This window comes from Conger conger, chromosome 5, assembly GCF_963514075.1.
Source record: "Conger conger chromosome 5, fConCon1.1, whole genome shotgun sequence".
Taxonomy (NCBI): domain Eukaryota; kingdom Metazoa; phylum Chordata; class Actinopteri; order Anguilliformes; family Congridae; genus Conger; species Conger conger.
Window position 1 is genome coordinate 46,922,417 of NC_083764.1, and position 20,420 is coordinate 46,942,836.

A 20,420-nucleotide genomic window follows, 5' to 3' on the forward strand; every position below is an offset into this window, starting at 1 on the left:
TCTAGCCCCCTTATTCCCGAGTCCTTGTTTCTTGCGCCCTTGCCCATGCCCTTGCCCTTGCCCGTGTAGCATTCTGTCCTGGTTTTTCCTGTCGGTTTTGTTTTGTTTCTGGATTTCTTGTTTATGACCCCTGCCTACTCTTTTGACTATTCTTGTTGGATCACACTTTTGGACCTCTGCCTTGTTTGGACTGACCTCCCAGTTTTTTAACTTATTTTTTTGATTACGCTCCGTCTGCTCCTTCATCTGCCATTAAACCCTTCATTTTCCACGCCCCTGTGTCTGCTTCTTGTTCTTCTGCAGCCCCCCCCACCCCCCCCCCACCCCGCGTGACTTCTTTATTGTTATGAATGTATGACATAGCTATGGTCTCTTCAGCTGTGGTTTTATAAATGCAAGCAAGAGTATTCCTGTGAGTATAAGAGTAAGATTGACTGTATCCCATCTCAGTAAATTAGAAGTATATTTATTAAGCTTTTACAATATTTATGTGCACAGAAAGCATTTTGATTACAGAGGGTGAGTGAATTTGATTAAAGACACTTTTGCATATAATACATAAAGTAAAACAAATTCAGATAAAATAGCTAATTTGCACAAGAGTAAAATTATTCTCAAGTGACATACAAGTCAATTTTGTAACATTTATTGGTTATATTGCTGGTTAAGTATTGACAGAGAAAGAAGTAAAGAAGTAACGTTATATAAAATGAGATTTACCAAACACTATATGTATTTTTCTATTTTGACTACAAATATGACCATAATATTGGTGTACACTTATTTATGCATGCAAGTAAAATTCAGTATATTAAGTTCAGTATATAAAAAAAAAAACATTCATGAAGTAGGTATTAAAGAAACATTCTATACAAAGAGTAAAATGAATAGCTGAAGCTTTCTGCTTGTAGCATTTCATCCGTTTTCTTGCCATGGCGCATCATTCTTGTTACCCCTTCCTTCCGACAACAATGAAAGTCTGTCGTCCATCCTCTGGAGGGCAAATAAACAAATTTCAGTCACTCAAATTATATAATTTGTAAGATGATCATATCAAACATATCAAATCAAACTGCTTGTGAAGAGAAACAGCTTGAATTTAATTGATCGACAAATACTGGTTGAACAGTTTCAGGACTACAGTACATTGCTATGGATGGAGAACAGACTTTTACTGCATCGACTATGTCTGAGATTCAATCTACATTGTCCTCAGCTTTGCTTTGCAGTTAAAGGCACTCATCAGATGTGCCATGCATACATATAGTGTCCACTAACACTAATGAAAAACATGGTTTCTATTGAAAAAGGAAACACTCATATGTATTTCTATGTCATTGGTAAGGAAATGTGCTAATTAAAATCATGTCTAAAGGTTTCCTAGTCCCAAGTGTTATTACAGTGCGCCATATAGTAGCTAATCACTTGCTTTTGAAAGGCTGAGTCAAAACCTTTGAAAGGTTGAGTCAAAGTAAATTAAAATATCCGCTTTGTCTACTTTCTTGCTTGTGTTAAGTCAGGGAACAATAAAAAGTTTTGATGATAAAAAATAATATTTGGGCATTGTTGATTGCAAAACCTCACCAATTCAAATCTAATGTCCTTTCCTCAGCCAAACATGAAACATTGAATCTTTCACCATTTTAATCATCCCACATGACAATACATGACATGTCAGACAGTATGAAATATGAAATTTGCTTTGCATGTAACTTGGCTTACCTTTCCCTAACTCATCCAAGCTCGAAGAGTCATCAGGACGTTAAAGACAATGCTTTTCAGAAATAGGATTCTTAACCCCAGGACCGTCAGAGAGAGGAAGTTGACCTTTTCATCTGCAAAAAAAAAAAATCACAAAGATCACATAATTACTATTATTCAAGTATTAATCAAAGCTCTGGGGGTTTGGGGCCTAGCTACTTTGCTTTCATAAGGTGACCAGTTGTATAGTTGTGCTAAATGAATGTCTAATGATGAAATGTCTAGTAGTCCTTAAAAGGCACTCTAACCTAACTTTAGGCTAATATTTGCTTTGTCTTGCCTGGAGGTCAGCAGCACAAACTATGGGTCCGAGTTATAGGGTAGGGATAAGTGTGACACTTTCGTTCTCAACCGGATGAAAATAGGATGGTGCATTTAAAATGCTTACTTCTCCAAAACGGCATATAAACTTGCATATAAAAACCTAGAAAATGAGACCAGCCATCATTAAAATCAGTGTTTGGCTTTAATTTAAGTTAATAGTTCTAAGCATTCTGCTTAAGACATTAACTCAACTTACCAGTTTCAAAATCTCCTCCAGAATCACACGTGTCATCGTCATTCTCTAATAAAGGCATAAAAGATACACTTATAAATAAAAACATTATATGATTTAATGAAAGTACGTGTCGTGGCCCATTAACATTGGGCCTATCATGTGCTTTTCCTGTCTAGCAAATGTGAAATAATATGTCTGAACAACAGCAGGCATGTCTTGAGTATGCCAAAGTACACTCAAAGTATAAGAATATCATTTATTTATTCATACCATTGCCTAGACATATTCAATTCAAAAAGTTGATTTAGAAATCTCAAAATGGTCAGAACATTCAAAGTTTCTGTATCCATATCCTCAAATAGGAATAATAAGTATGACATAGGTTACATAACAGTTGATTGGAGTGGAAAAAAAGAAGAATATATATATATATATATTATTATTATTATTATTATTATTATTATTATTATTATTATTATTTTTATTTTATTTTATTTAAATTTTTTTGCAGAATATGAATACAAATAATTACAGTGTTATGTGCTTTTCAGCTAGCTAGATGTTACTAGCTGCTATTAATATAGCATTCTACCTGCAAATGTTAATGCGCACTTTGTTTTTCATTGATAAATGTCTTTTTTTCATGTTTTTGATAGACAGTGTATAACTGGGTTCAAAATTCACATACAGTAATTTATGTATATGTATTCCATGACTGAATAAAAAAAGCCCAAGTTTCTTCTCCAAACTTTTAACATGCAATTTCGACTTTCTGTTAGACAAGACTGCTGGAGATGACAAATCGTGACATACAGTATCTCAAATTCCATTCAGAAATGTTATAGAGTTAACTCCACTTTTTCTGCAGCAATACAATATCAAGCCTCAGTTGTGGTTGATATTTGCACTTAAAAACGCTCACCATCTGATGCAGGACACTGTCTTTCATTGTCTTCGGACAAAAGAGCCACTCTGCCGAAGTAGGACTCCCCCTTTATCCTAGTCGGTGCAGTTTTGTTGAACAGGGGGAGGTAATTTGTATCATTGTAATCGCTGAAACCAGTAGCAAGGCAAGCACTGACTTCTTTGTCCTTGGATGTCAGCTTGTAGTATTTGGGTGAAGATTCTTCCCCTGAAACACAAAGACAGAGCTTTGGTCAGATAAATCGCTCCAGGGGTGCCTCTGACCAGCTGTCTGCCGGTCTGAATTCAGATGTCCAAGAGAGTAACTTCAAAGGGACTTTTCTCCTCTCCTGGTCCTGCAGACCACAATCTATTGGATCATAGGGGTTTACAAATACCATGAAGACCAGCAGAAAGTTTAGTGGACAAGAACACAAAGTATGTAGCCACATGCAAAGCGCAATACAATTTCCTGAATCAGTTATCCAGATATGAGATTGGAACAATGCTGAACCTGTAAAGACACATTTCCATTGCATAAATAGGTAGAGAAAATCCAATTAATAAAAATAACACACATTTTGCAATTATTTTTATTAATATGATTTCATCTACCTATGTTATATGTAATTTGAAAAAATAGCTTATTTTGCTTAGTTTAGGGATAAATAATAATAGTCAAATATTAAGGTAATGGCAGTCTTAAGGTTTCATTTACCAGCTGGTTCCATGCACATTTTTCCAGTTCAGACAATGGATGTTCTTCATCCACACAACCAAAACACTAATAGCAAATACCTCGCATTGAAACTTGAGAGTGTTGCACTTAAGAATTTAAGTTAAGATTTTTTTTTTCCATATGTACAACCTTTTTGGATGACTAATGTGGTGATATATGATAGATGCACAATGGTGTGTTCCATTGAATTCTGAGTTACATTCAATCCTGATTTGAGATGTTTTTTTATCCATTCAGCCATTCAAAAAGGTGGACTAATTATGGCAAACTTATTGACTAGCAAATCTTTTTTCTAAGTAATGTTTCTATATGCAATACTGACACATTTTTGTTCAATCAATTTCAGGTCAATTTACAGTTTCAGAATTTTAGACTTGACAATTAAAGCCACCAATGACAACACTGTCTCTGTAGATGTTGTTTTTAACGGAAACAGCATTGTAATAGGAAATCCATTAAAATCCACATTTTCCATCTTTGGTTGCTATTTACTCATGGACAACCCCATTTAGAAATTGAACAATCAATTGTACGCATGCATCTTGAAAAAATGTGCTTGCAAATTGTTAAAGCGGGACAAAAACTACTACTGGATGAGTTACTTACTAGCCTGCACCATGAATAAAGTTCCATCTCCAAAAATTAACTTCTCATTGTTTCTATTCACACAGCCATTAGGCTTTTGGCAAATACTAAATGCATAACATTCTCATAAACCAGTCATTAATTGTTTTGTGTGCATGGTAAAACGAATTAACTTAATCCTACAATCAAATCATCGAATCATTTAATTTACTTGGAAAAAATATAGACAGTGGTTGCATGCTGTCATATATATATATATATATATATATATATATATATATATATATATATATATATATATAAAGTATATATGGCATCAATCCGATTAAGTTCTTGGTACAAGTAGGCTGCTTAATCAGTTTAAGTCCCACACAGTATATGTAATAATACTGCACAACCACTTTCTTAATTTTATTAAGTAATCATTTTTTTGAGTGTATGTCAAATTTTAAACAAAATTGGTTGACATTTTAATAACATATTTCAATTACATTGATTTATAGGTTACATCAACAAATTCATAAATTCTAGCCACTTACTATTCGGTTAGAATTTTCCACTTTACCATATTAATATCAAAACTCAAAATATTCATTTTGATTTAATACCCATTTCATCCTATCATTGACATTTTTAGACAAGGAAATGTCTCTCATTATGTTATTTAAATATTCACAAAAGTTTTTTTCAATATTACTCTAAACATATTACAATGTTATAGTAAATATCCACAGCATTTTGAATTACTTACTTGCTTGTAGCGCAAGTAAAGTTCCATGCCCAAAAATGAGTTTATCATTGTTCTGATTCACACAGACATAACACCTCTGACAAATACGTACTATCATACAGCAGCCTCATGCATCAATTGTTTACTTAAATTAATTCCCAGTTTGGAAGGAGAAATGCGATTGATTGGTTATTCAATTATGTGATCAATGTAATTTCAACATCTCTCACTGTCCATTTTCACTCACTTGGCAGAATAAGAACTGTTGCTCCAGATCCAAATAAGATCTTGTAGTTATTCACACAATGATTTGCTATGGTGCAAATACAAACACACAAGACCCCTTTGGTCAAAGCAACAATGGCTGATTTTGTGTAAGATAAAGCAGATGTGCCCACATACACAGGGAAATATGAAAAGATATACAAATCTTTATGAACATAATCGAACATTCAAACATTTTTAACCCCCAGGACAGGTTCCACACTAATTCCTAAAGCCAAATGCAATCCATATTGCAATTAGAGGGTATCCATGGAACTTAACCAACATGTTTTCTATATCTGGTTGTTAGAAATACAACAATATTTACAATTCTAAATGAATTAATCACTTTAGCCTATGTAATTTTGGCAGTTCAGTAATTGTCCAAATTTACTTACCAAATTTCCTTGGGAAGTTAATTTTGTTGTAACTTTATTAATGAGAAAAGGCTCATTTTTGTTGGTGAATAATACATTAAACACAATAACATTTGATCTGAACGAAATCCATTGCCACTTACTCGGCAGGATAAGAACATTTGTTCCCGATCCAAACACGATCTTGTCATTAGCAGTCACACAATGAAGTACTATAGTGCAATATCACACAACAGCCCCAAGCCAAACTCGTAATGGAAGGTTTCCGACAGTATCTGCACAAAGAGCGTGTGCTTTCATATGCAGGTAAATAAGTTAAATAATACAAGTGGATTGAGTATTATCTTCAGCATTGGCCAGTTATGACCTTTTGACATGCCAATTGTGGGCAATAAACTTACATTAGCAATGGAATATATACTATACCAGTGAGTCCATTCATTAGGCTAATTGCATTTAGCTATATTCATGCATTTTGCCATTTAATACACAGAAAACCTCTCTAAGTCCTTGCTATTTCCTTCCCTACTACATTGACCGGATTCCCACACAATCTACCAAATTCTGCCTCTAATCTATACCTGTCTGTAGAACCATTAGAGATTATGGATTTGTATTTTAGTTGCAGTGTAAATGGAGAAAACATTTTTAGGAATGTAACTTTCGATTTTCATTATTTAAACGGACGTTGTCATAATTTCTATAGAATACAATTATAAATAGATCAAAATCATAAGTTATTATAATACTATGGTTTAAGGCTTACTTACTAGGCTGCACCAGAAGTGAAGTTCCATCTCCAAAAATGAGCTTGTACATGTTGGTATTCACACAGACATAAGGTCTTTGACAAAAATGTGTGGTCACAGTCAGGTATAGAAGTTTAAAGTTATAATTTAAAGTATCATTTAAAGTTATCATTCATTTTTGAGTATTAAGTATTTTGAGTATCATTTTAATTTATTCCCTTGACCTGAAAGTAGTGTTCATTTTGATGTTGGTAATTTGTCATGTCATAATTCTAAAAGAACTGAATACTGATATTTGTAAATGCAACCATGAAACTTATTTCTTACTTAAATAATTTCTGTTTCAATCAGCCTTAGCATGTACTTACTTGGCAGCACATAGAGATATGTCCCTGATCCAAATATAATCTTGATGTTATTATTCACACAGTCTACCCTGCCATAACAAAATCTGTGCTCTTCTCAACAGGCATTTAATTCGTTATATTGGGCAGGGGGAGGTATCGAAGACCAAAGATAGATTAAATATGGAACTATTGCTTCTATTTTAGTCAAGATGATGTCAATTTCTTCTTTATTACTGCAGTGTGAGTTCAGTTTAGGATGAACTGACCCTTTACTTCACTTTAAACAATGGGTCAGAAGCAGGACTGAACTTATCCACCCCTCCGTCTACACCATTTTATTTCAATATTTAATAATATCTGTCCTTCACACACACACACACTCCCTCTTAATTATGAAAACAATCCTGGAAGATATGTCTAGGGATTTATTACATTCGTATATGTCTTTTAATCAGAGTTATTTCAACTTATCAACTTTATGTCCTGTTGTATCATTAATATCTATAGCATTTTAATGAATATGAATAGCCTTTTATTAATGCCGCTTATTATATACTTCTCTATTTGTCAAAAAACTATTAGCAAGAGACATAGTGCTATTTTATACCAATATGATGTTATATTGTGTTATATTATCTAAAATCATTTATGAATATACAGCAATATATTCCAAATACATGCATGTTTTTATTTATGCTTACTTACTTGGCAGCACATAGAGTTGGGTCCCTGATCCAAATACAAGCTTGATATTATCCTTCACACAGTCTGTCCTTTCATAGCAAAAACAAGTAATGGCTACATACACATAAACATTCCTTATAAATTTGTATATGTTCAATGCAAAATCCACTCTAATAGTTATTAACACTGATAGATTGTGGCCCCTATTTTTTATTTTCACTAAAGCATACTCTGCTCTGCAAAGCACTATATATGACACTATGTTGGTGGGATAATTGTCATCTATAAAGCCAATAAATTATATCATGCATTCTGAACTATATTGCTGTTCATCCTTAACTGAATCATGCATCTGTGTGAATGCGCTCACTTAATCATTTGTTGTTTAAGAAGCAGGTAAAACAATATTTTCAAACAAACCCTCCTGGGCAACAGTTTAGCTTTAAAATGTTTTTAAATTCTTACAGAAACACATTTATACTGTGACCAGTTCCACTTACTTGCCACGATAATGACTTGTGTTCCAGATCCAAATATGATCTTGTTGTAATCATTCACACAGTGATCAAGTGTGTTGCAAAAACAAAGAGCTCTGAACCCCTATTAATGAAGCTCTGGGATCCACTGAGTACTAATGTCAAATAGAGAGCCATTCTCATGAAGACTGACATTCAGAACTGACCAGCTGACCACCTACCACATTGTATGGGAAATACAAGCATTGTATGGGACACTGGGATCATATTAAAACACAATCTGACTACACAGATTCACCCATCGCCTGTGTTTGATTATAGGAAATCAGTCCATCTAGACTGGTCATTTTCACAACTGTCTACAGTGGCTGTGTCAATAACTTGGTCTGAAATCTCAAATCCAGCAACAGTGGATCTGTCAGTACATGCATGAGTCCCAACAAACACCACAGCAGCCACGATATGGTCATGGTAGAATATGACCAGCAATTCAAACAAAATACATTTGAAATAATTCTGGACACTGAGTGATCCTGATTTGAGTTGACATCAGCTAATTATAAAAAAATGACCCTTGTCCGTCATTTACTTTCCATTATTATTTTTGTCTTTCATGGATATTCAGAAATACAAGTTCCAACTGATCAACAGCCTTGTAATAGCACAGACTCAATGGAAGAGTCTTTATTCTATCACCCTTGAGATATCATGTACAGTAATGACTGTAGAGAGTATGTCATTCATCTCTGCATCTGAAATATCATATAATGGTATTTAACATAAAAGCTTCTCATCACAAGAACCTGATCATCTTTAAGATGGAAATCAAAGAAAACGGACACAGCTAATGTGACATCATTATCAAGAACAATTTTATGTCCATTTCCCATGACACTACACAAAACTGTCAAATCAAGCCATGACCTGCATGTCAATCAATCAAACTACATGTATAATCTGCAATAAATATTATATTAAATAATGAATACCAATTCTCTTTCAAAATAAACACAAAAGAGAGCAAAAGTGCGATGCTCAGATTGAATCACTGAGCCACCATCAAAAATATATAAATTGTTCAATTATAATAAATTAAAAAGCACAATTTTTCTTTTGAAAGAGAGATTTATGTATCTTTTTATCTTACCTGGTTGAACCCACAGTGTTGTCCCAGACCCAAAGATTAGCTTGACGTTATTAGCATTCACACAGTACTATACTGAGTATCAAAAACTGTAGGCATCAATGCTGATTTATCAGTCAACTTATTGTGATTTACAAGTAACCACAAGTTTACAATGCTTAATTTCTACATTTTAATAAAAGTGTACATAGTGAGTTTTTCTTGCTAGAATCCATATTATTCAAAGATATGAGCATATCCAACCAAACCAGCAGTGTGTTGTTAAATAAAAAGAGTGTTGAACATATTTTAAGTCCACATACACTGTATGCGTGTATAATGGGACCATAATACTTCAAGAGTCATGGTTAAAGCCCTGATTTAATATGCACATATAGATATTCTGGAATCACCTCTCAATGTGGACTGACTGACTGACTGACTTAATGGAGCTATATTATGAGGGTAACTTACTGACTTACTTGGTTCTACAAAGAGTCTTGTTCCAGTTCCAAACTCCACTTTCTGGCCAGCAGCATTCACACAGTGTGAACTCATGGTTCATAAACACCATATTATTCTGCATTGACTACCTTCTCTACTTATCACTGGCTTAATATAAAACCTTATAATACACCTGAAAATAGCATCAGCGTTACATGACACTATTGATGTTCATTAAACTAAATCAAAATTTTAACAAAATATGTTCATGCTTGGTGCTAATGACCACTGACTAAGGCAGGAATGACTGGGACCTGCAAGGTCTGTGGTTCAATCAATGGTGTAGCCGTAATAAGATCCGAACAGCTGTTGGGCCCTTGAGCAGGCCCCTTAAACCCAGTTTTCCCCGGGGGAATTGTCTCCTGCTTAGTCTAATCAACTGTAAGTTGCTTTGGATAAAAGAGTCTGCTTAATGAAAAGCGCTAAAATATTTATTTGCAGATGATCCTAACTCACCTGTATTCCAAATTAATTTACAGGTTGATTAGTCTGCACTATTTGGCAGACAAAGCACATTATTCAGCCAATGCCGAGTCCACTCGTAAGTGGGCTTAGTTATGTACCATTCAAAATGGTACCCTCTCTTGCCTGCTCACTCAGTACAAATCAGGATAGTCTCCACATTGAATAGCAAAAGCTACTGCACAATAATAACTGACAGTTCCATGATTACAGATCCATAACATATTATTAATTAAGAATGGAATTGTATTTTGGAAAACCAGATAAAATGACAATCTTACTTGATTCCACAGTTACACGGGTCCCATAACCAAACAGCAGTTTTCCAAAACCTTCAGCATTCACACAGCAAGCACACCCTCAGCAAAAACCCTACCAGCCTCCTGAAATGGTTAATAAGGATGAAATCTGCGTTCAGCTTACACTTTAGACCTACACTTTACTACTTGAAATAATAGGTTGCAAACATTGCAATACCTTGTAATTTCAGTACCTATATATCAGTTTAAATGCTTTTGAAAGCTGAAAACATTTCATGTTGAATTGCACATGTCAGTTGCACATACCTGTTAACCTATATGGTTTATCAATATAAAATGTTTTTCCTGCGTTTTTGAGATGTGTAGCGAACTGGATAACAGAAAACAGGAAATAATCTGCGGTTGATAGCTTCAGTAAATTTACAAAACATGCGTTAGCCACAGGAGCCAGCAATGGCTAGAAGTAATTTAAGTCGATATAGTTAACGTCCTAGTAATTGGCTTGCTAAGCTAACATTAATTAACTAACTAGCTGGCAAGCAGCTATCTACTGAGTGTAGCTAGTTATTGTACAGTAATGTGAATGCAATAACTAATGTACAAAAATTACAGTAGCTACAGCTTTTGATGTATTCATGTGGGTTTGAAAGTCTCAAAGTGTGTTTTGACAGGTAAGAAAATATGTGTTATCCAGGTACTTAAATAAACCACTAAATAAATATTAAAAATGCCTCCATGAAGGCTGAAAGGTTTGAATCAAACTATTTTACAATATTGATAACTTACTTGATTCAATGGTCAACCTGGTACCTACACCAAAAATGAGCTTATATCCACCAGATACAGTCACACAGTATAACAAGAGCTGTCAAATACTCTACAACCTAAGCATGTGGATCAATGATCCTCAGCCTCATCATCACCAGTAATCAGGCAAGTGGATTAATACCCTCCATTTTACTGATGGATTCTGATTTTACATACAGCATAATGCTGTTTTGCATTTTATTTTCCACTATTTCTTTCAATCAGAAGAATTCAATCGGACATGAACATAACATTCAATGTCTTCACTTCACTGTACATGGATATTTGGCCTAATTTAAACGTAATTACCAATAACAAAACATTATTCTCTATAGTGAAGAAGAAAACATGTTGGATTATGGTCAGCCAAATTGGGTTTCTGCGTCAGGATGACACAACCATGAAGACCAATGTTAATGCTAACTGACACAATACAAGAAATAGTCAGAATACTGAACACTGAAATTACACACATTCTTAACACCTAATATTTAAGCCCAGTTAATGTGCTATCTTACATCTTATTATCTTTTTCTTGGAAAGAGGGACATCCAAGTTATATAATTTTCAATAAATACAACCTCCATAGAAAATGCTAATAAAGCTGCACTTTACCATAATGTATACCATTTCATTCATATGCATTTGAATGTAAATACCTTACTTGATTGTACTGTAACATGGGTCCCTTGGCCAAACACCAGTTTTCCAAAGCTTCCAGTATTCACACAGTAAACACTCCCTCAGCAAAAACCCTACCAGCCTCCTGAGATGCTATCCAGCTATTTACTGCCTTCACATTTGAGACTGTACAAACTACTGTTTGTAATTTGAATGTTTGTACTTGCAATCATTTTTAAGTAGTGTCAATTATGTTCATTCAACATTTTTGTTATTACATTGAGCATTTTTAGATGCTGAATTGTAGTTATTATTCATTACCTGAGTGATTAATTATTTTAGCCAATTAATCAAATAGTGGGCTCAAATATATCTAAATAAATTGCAGAAACATAATTACACATTATATGCATCTATGAGTTCTTGACAACACTCTGTAGCTGTAACAGAGCAATCAACCAAAACAGTCAGATCTAATGGACTTTGGTTAGCAACTTGATCAGCTGAATTGGGAAATGGTACATAGGGCCCTAGAACTTCCTAAACGGATATGCTGCCCTTCAGACTTCTGTCCAACAGTGCCCTTGCTAAAACTTTACTGTGCTAAAATAACTCAGGTCACTTACAGTACCACATACTAACAATTACATTTTCTCATTACATGCTGCAATTTACATAGACTTAAATGAAACATGCTTTTTTTGATAAAAATGTATATTCAAGCAGAGTCCATACCAAACACCAAGTATAATGAGTAGTCTGGTACCACTGCTAAATATAACATTTTAAGAACTACAAGTGATACAGTAAATCTGCCTCTGAGTTTATTTAAATTCTTCAAATATAATCCAATAGTCCAACCTCTGCTCCAATTCCTATTAAATCAGCTTCATTCCGTCTCAATAATTTATTGCCAAGATACTGGATATCAATTATTTCAACCTTAGTTAGGACGTAATGTACCAATTAAATTCCTAAATAAATATGTATCAGACTGAAGGTAGTCAGACTAGATATGGTATGTAAAGCAATACTGGATGAAGGATCAATAAATAACAGTACATACTTGATTCAATGGTCAGAGTGGTGCCTTCCCCAAAAATAAGCTTGTTCAATCCTTGTACATTCACACAGTATGATGAGAGTTGTCAAATACTCTAGAGACCAAGCATGTTAGTCTTGGATCAATAGCTTTATTGTTCCATAAATGGTAAAAGTATTATAGTAGCGCAATTTGTGTCGTTCTTCTAAGGGTTGACGTAATGGTAACACCATAATTTTGATCAATATCAATGACTGACCAAAGTACTTTACCAAAGTACCAACATTTGTGTCTGTTGTGAAAAATACCAGAGTTTTGTCCATTTGTCCCTTTCTAATCACAAAGCCAAAATCACAGGACAGTATTCATATATATATGAATAATAAAATATAAATCTTAGTCACTTACTTGGAAGTACTTGGGTCCCCTTTCCCAATATTAATTTAAAACAGACATTCACTAAATAACTAGATGCCAAGTAGCTATCTACCTAGCTTGTACATGCAATAAATATAATGTACAAAAACTATCAACCATTTTTGATGTATTTATGTGGGTTTGAAAACTGTATATTTCTGTGATTTGACACATATGGCAACTGAACAAAATGGACATACATACAGTGTGTAATTCTGGTGCTAATACAAATGAATGAATGAATTAATTAACTAAGTCACCATGAAGTCTGAATTACTGGCGTATAACAATTTTATAAGCAATATTGATAACTTACTTGATTCAATGGTTAATCTGGTGCCTTCCCCAAAAATAAGCTTATATCCACCACCAGATCCAGTCACACAGTATAACAAGAGCTGTCAAATACTCTACAACCCAAGCATGTGGATCAATGACCCTCATCATCACCAGTAATCATGCAAGTGGATTAATACCCTCCATTTTACTGATGGACATACAATTTCACATACGACATACGGTGCCATTTCATTTCCATCCATTATTTCTTAATAAAAAATTAAATCAGACATGAATATCATATTCGATGCATTTACTTGGTGCATGGACATTTGGATATTTTGAAAGTAATTTTCAAGAAAAAGAAGCATTTTGAATGCATTTTTCATTTTCTATTAAGTGAGGGAAAAACACATTGGTTTATATCTGTATGGCCAGCGAAATTAGGTTCCTGTGTAAGGATGACATAACCATGAAGGCCAGGGTTAACGTTAACTGACACAAGCCCCTTACCTATATTTATGTAAATAAATAGTGAGAATACTGAACCCATCAGAAATTCCTTAACTACTAATATTTAAGTCCAGTTAATTTTACAAATCTATTTCTTGGAAATGTAAAGTGGGAAATCCAAGTCACATCAATATTCACATCCACTCCACTAAATATCACCTCCACGCCATATAACTAACTAACAGTAACAATAACTAACAGTACATACTTGATTCAATGGTGAGACTGGTGCCTTCCCCAAAAATGAGCTTGTTCAAGCCCTGTGCATACACACAGTATGATAAGAGTTGTCAAATACTCCAATGACCAAGGATGTGGGTCTTGGATCAACAACAACTTTATTGTTCAATAAATTATAAAAGTATTGCAGTAGTGCAATGTGTGTAGTTCTTCTAAGGTTTGACTAAGGTTTGATTGATTAATTAACCATAATTTAATGTTAACGACCAACCAATGTACTTTTCCATTTCTGTAGTGAAAAACAAAAGTGTAGTCAATTTCTCCATTTCTAATCCCAAAGCCAAATTTACATGACAGTATTCAATCTAAATCTCAGATACTTACTTGGTTCTACAAGTAGATTGGTCCCATTTCCAAATATTAATTTAGGTCCAGCATTCACACAGCCACAGCCATCATCACAAAAACCAATTGCATTATGCATTTGCCAGAGGATGACAATGAAAACATGACAGGATGCATCATATTGTGTATTATCCAGGAAATTGTTTTCAATTGCTTGAACCTATAGATACCTTACTAGAATATAGAATTATATGGCAAGAAGCAAATATAATTCATTTTACATTGTATGATATGAATTGGCATGGTGTAAAGATATCTTACTTGATTGTACTGTAACAAGGGTCCCATGTCCAAACATCAGTTTCCCATAGCTTGCAGTATTCACACAGTAAACACGCCCGCAGCAAAAACCCTACCATCCTCCCAAGATGCCTTGTGAACGCTGCCTTGTGCTTTAGATACTGTATGCAATTACACTCTAATTATTAATAAAAAATAATAATAATTAATGTAATTGCAATACTTTTTAAAGCATTTCAATTTTCTGTATTCAACATATCAATATGAGTGGACTCATACAATTCTATGAATTGAGTATTTAGTTATTGAATTACTGTTCCATTTCCTGACTAATTAACTAAGTATACCTAACCAATTAATCAATTAAGCTGCACTAGAGTTGCAGAAACATATTTACAGTATACTGCATATGCAACTGTAGTTCATGCAAGTAGTCTGTAGCTGTACTATAACAAACAACCAATACAGTGGTATCAAATGTAGGCTGGTTCAGTTAGCATCTCAATCAAACCTAATCACTGCAGAGATCATGTGAACTGGGAAATGGCACAAAGAGGTCACTAGACCAGCCAACTGATATTCTGCCTTTCAGACTTTACTGTGCAGCAATGGCAGGTCACTTACCACACACTGTCTGGTCTTTGGACTTCTGTCCAAAACTTTTCTGTCCAGTAGTGCCCTTTCTACTGTGCTATACAGGTTCTGCAATGACTCCGGAAATTTACCGCACACTGCAATTCTTTTTCAACACATGCTACTATTTCTCACATGATTGAAAGTCATTGTCATTGTCATTGCCATTGTAAAGAAACATATTTAATACAAATTTAAGGCATATTTACCACCAGGTCCAATGAGTAGTTTGGTACCACTGCCAAATATCAACTTGTAAGAACCATCTTGTGTATACACACAGTGGTTTAACATGATGCAGTAACTCTGTCTTTTCTCTCACCTTCTTTCCATACTATTACTCTTCCGATAGTCAAACCTCTCCCAAAAATCTTCCCTATTTCCAATTAAATCAATTTCAGCAACAGTTTTCTTCATTTGAATTTGAACATGTAAACGTTAGTTTGATTAGTTACTGTAATTCTAAAATAATTCATATAAAATCTAACTTTGTGCAACAATGGAACATTCAAATTAATATACTGAATGATATTAATTCAGAACATTGTCACTGTCAAAGCCAATTTTAGTATCAAATAGACACAATAAAAACAGGTCCATTACTGCCATTACTGCACTAAGCCATCTTTCCATTTAGAAACATTTCATTCCAATTCCATCAGGTATACAAATGCAATATTTTTGTAAACACAGTAAAATTTGATCTGAATGAAATCTCCAGTAACATTTTCACTTACTTGACAGGATAAGAACTTTTGTTCCAGATCCAAACACAATCTTGTTATAACCAGACACACAATGATATACTATGCTGCAATAACACACACAGCCCAAGCCTAAATATAGGTCTCCTATGTATGTATCAAGCTTCTGCTGACATACACAGGTAAATATTCTGTACTAATTTGGCATTATCATCAGCATTGGCCACATATGACCTTTCCAAATGCCAGCTATGGACAATAAACTTGTGTCGCATTAACGACAGAAAAGCTAGGAACAGTCCATAGTTAGGAACAGTCCACATGCCTACCATTATCATTTAATATACAGAAAACCTTGTGTAAATTTGTGCTATTTGCTTTCCTATTATGTTTACTGGACCAGATTTCTACACAATTCAACCAATTCCATCATTAGGCTACACCAGTTTCTACAGCCTTTAGAAACACTTATTTGCCTTTTAGTTGCAGTGTAACAAGAGAAGTAAACGGACAAATTGAGGAATGTAACTTCGGAATTAAATTATTGGTCATACTTCTAAATGACACAATAAGTAGAAAAATACATTCATGTAATACTGGTTTAGGTCTTACTTACTAGCCTGCACCACAAGTGAAGTTCCTTGTCCAAAAAGGAACTTGTCAGTGTTGGTATTCACACAGACATAAAGTCTTTGACAAAAATGTGTGGTCACTGTCAGGCATATAAATACATATTTACGGCTATTATTATGTTTTTGGTGTTGACTGTTTTGAGTATCATTTCTTCCCTTGATCATGTCATAATTCTAAAATAACTGGATAAATATTGATATCAGCTTACAGTATGACCATTAGCAGGTACTTACTTGGCAGCACATAGAGATGTGTCCCTGATCCAAATATAATCTTGATGTTATTACTCACACAGTCTACCCTGCCATAACAAAATCTGTGCTCTTTTCAACAGCCATTTCATTTGCATATAATGGCCTCTTGAAGACAGAAAATATATTAAATATGGAACTATTTCCATTAATGTTTAATGTGTCCCTTATTACCAATATGTATCCTAATGCAGACAATGAACTGACCCTTTAGGTCACTTTGAACTGGTGACCAGACGCAGGACTGAACTAAGCCACCTGTCTCTTTATAGTCTTTCTCTCCAATCCTAAATAATATCTCTCTTTCAGTTACACACAGGAAATATACAGTAGTGTAGCCTTAAAATACTAATACTGAAGTATCACCCAGCATTAATCAGCATTTCTAGAACACACTTTCAAAAACTTAACATTCATAAAAATGAACACAATTTAAGTAATCAAATAATCTAATCTGGTTTATAGGTTTATGATGATGTAAATCATACTTACTAGCCTGTACCAGAAGGGAAATCCCATTTCCAAAAAATAACTTGTAGTTGCTATTCACACAGACAAAAGATCTTTGACAAATACTTTCTCTCACCAACTCCCATGCTGGATTACTTACTGTCCAGGCATTTTACTGTAAAGTGGGTTTTTTATTCAATATAAAATAATATTTTAACCCAATTTTCTAATGAACCCTAACTCTAACATTTGAACCAATCCCGGAAGATACATCGAGGGATTTATGAAATAGACATTTCCATTCTAGCTATTTGTAAAAAAAAATATGGACAACTATTAACAGAAAGTGTTATGTAAAAGTATAATGATACTGTATATTGTAATCCAAAAATTGTCTAATATTGGCAGTTATGCAAGTATAAGCAATAAATTCATGATACATTTTATTTTATTTTACATTTTAAACTGCACTTACTTGACAGCACATAGAGCTGTGTCCCTGATCCAAATACAATCTTCATAGCATCCTTCACACAATCAGCGTTGTCATAACAAAAACAAGTCAGGGCTACTTACACATAAAAGTCTGTTTAAAGATTTGAATCATGTTAAGTACAAAATCAACCGCGTAAGAGACTTTACTCTAATAGAACTCACAACACCTTAGTTGATTTATCACCAAATATTTTACCATTTGTAAACATAGTCCCTAATTTTTATTTTTACTAAAGCAAAGTCATAAACATGACACCAAGTCAGTGGGATCATTATCATTTTAAAGGCTAAGACCATTAATATTAATCATGAATTGTGAACTATATTGCAGTTAGTCCTACAGAATTCTGCAATTGAGTGAATGCTACTATAACTTCCATGAGTAAATCATGTGTTGTTTAAGAAACGATAGAAGCAGGTAAAATAATATAAAACATTGGCGACTGAATGACAATGTTCTCATGAAATTACTTTAATACTGTAACCAGTTCCACTTACTTGCCACGATAATGACTTGTGTTCCAGATCCAAATATGATCTTGTTGTAATCATTCACACAGTGATCAAGTGTGTTGCAAAAACAAAGAGCTCTGAACCCCTATTAATGAATCTCTGGGATCCACTGAGTACTAATGTCAAATACAGAGCCAATCCCATGAATTCCTATATTCAGAACTGACCAGCTGACCACCTACCACATTATACAAGCATTGTATGGGACACTGGGATCATATTAAAACACAATCTGACTACACAGATTCACCCATCGCCTGTGTTTCCTTATAGGAAATCAGTCCATCTAGACTGGCCATTTTCACAACTGTCTACAGTGGCTGTGTCAATAACTTGGTCTGAAATCACAAATCCAGCAACAGTGGATCTGTCAGTACATGCATGAGTACCAGCAAACACCACAGCAGCCACGATATGGCTGTGGTAGAACATGACCAGCAATTCAAACAAAGCACAATGTGTAACTCATGCTGCATATACTGTGACATTGAGCAATCCTAATGATAATTTATACAAGATAAATATGCAGTAATATTAATATACTGCATAGAATCTGTCTGCTGACCCAGACAAAATATAACCCATGTGCATTATCATGTAAGGTACTGTATGGTATGTCATTAATGTACACAGTATAAAAGCCTCACATCACATGAACCTGATTAAGTTTAAGACTGAAACCACACAAAATGCCTCGTATGACTTATTTGGGCCAGCAGTTAATCTGACACCATTTCCAAGAACAATGTTATGCCCATTTACTGTCAGACTAAGCAAACCTGAATGTCAGTTACACTCAATCAAACTACTCCCTGAATTCAACCAATACTTGATTTTATAATACAGTGAATAGCAGTTATGTTTGAGTACAATTTGTGAAGCTGTATTTGTTATTAATCAAACACTTGAAATTCAAATGAAGACAAATGTTCATTGAATCCAGGCCTATGAATTTCTTCTCAAGCATTGGCAAAACATACATACATACTGTATAACGCAATTATTTGTAATTAAAAGTTCTGTTTTCTTTTGAAAGACATATTTATGCACTTACCTGCCTGAACCCACAGTGCTGTCCCAGACCCAAAGATTAGCTTGTAGTTATTAGCATTCACACAGTACTATACTGAGAGTCAAAAACTGAAGGCATCAATGATGACTTATCAGTCAACTTATTGTGACTTTACGAAGACCTACAACCAGAGAGTGCTTAATCTTCACAATGTGACCAAAGTGTATTTTAAATTAGTGATTCTTCTTCTTTTAAGAAGAGATCGTAGGTATTATTCCAATATATGAGCTGATCTAACTATGTTTTTAAATAAGAAGAAAGTTCACATATGCACACTGTATGCATGAATAATGACAATATAAAAGGGACTGGAATACTCTGGAATTATTTCAAAACACATCTGGGAAATATTATTCCCGAGTGATCATTATTTTCTCAATCCTTTCAATATATTTCTGAAAATCAACTCTGACACATATCAGAGATATGCTATTATGAAAATATGATAAACTAATGCTGACTTACTGGTCTCTACAAGGAGTCTTGTTCCAGTTCCAAACTCCACTTTCTGGCCATAGCCATTCACACAGTGTGAACTCCTGGTTCATAAACACCATATTATAATTTTGCATAGACTACCTTCTCCACATGTCACCAACACCATATAAAACCTTAATACAACTCCATATAAGACCTTATTACAACTCAATATAAAATCTTATTATAACTCCATATAAAACCTTATTACAACTCCATATAAAA

General features: G+C 34.1%; 1 gene segment (V, D, J or C); it reads right to left on the reverse strand.

Annotated features, from left to right (window-relative positions):
* Window positions 1–450: 450 nt before the first annotated feature.
* Window positions 451–18,164, reverse strand: LOC133128052 (T-cell receptor alpha chain constant-like). The segment is given in 5 exon segments: window positions 451–993; window positions 1,723–1,835; window positions 2,282–2,326; window positions 3,183–3,392; window positions 18,114–18,164. Coding segments are annotated over 4 exon segments (408 nt in total).
* Window positions 18,165–20,420: the final 2,256 nt, after the last annotated feature.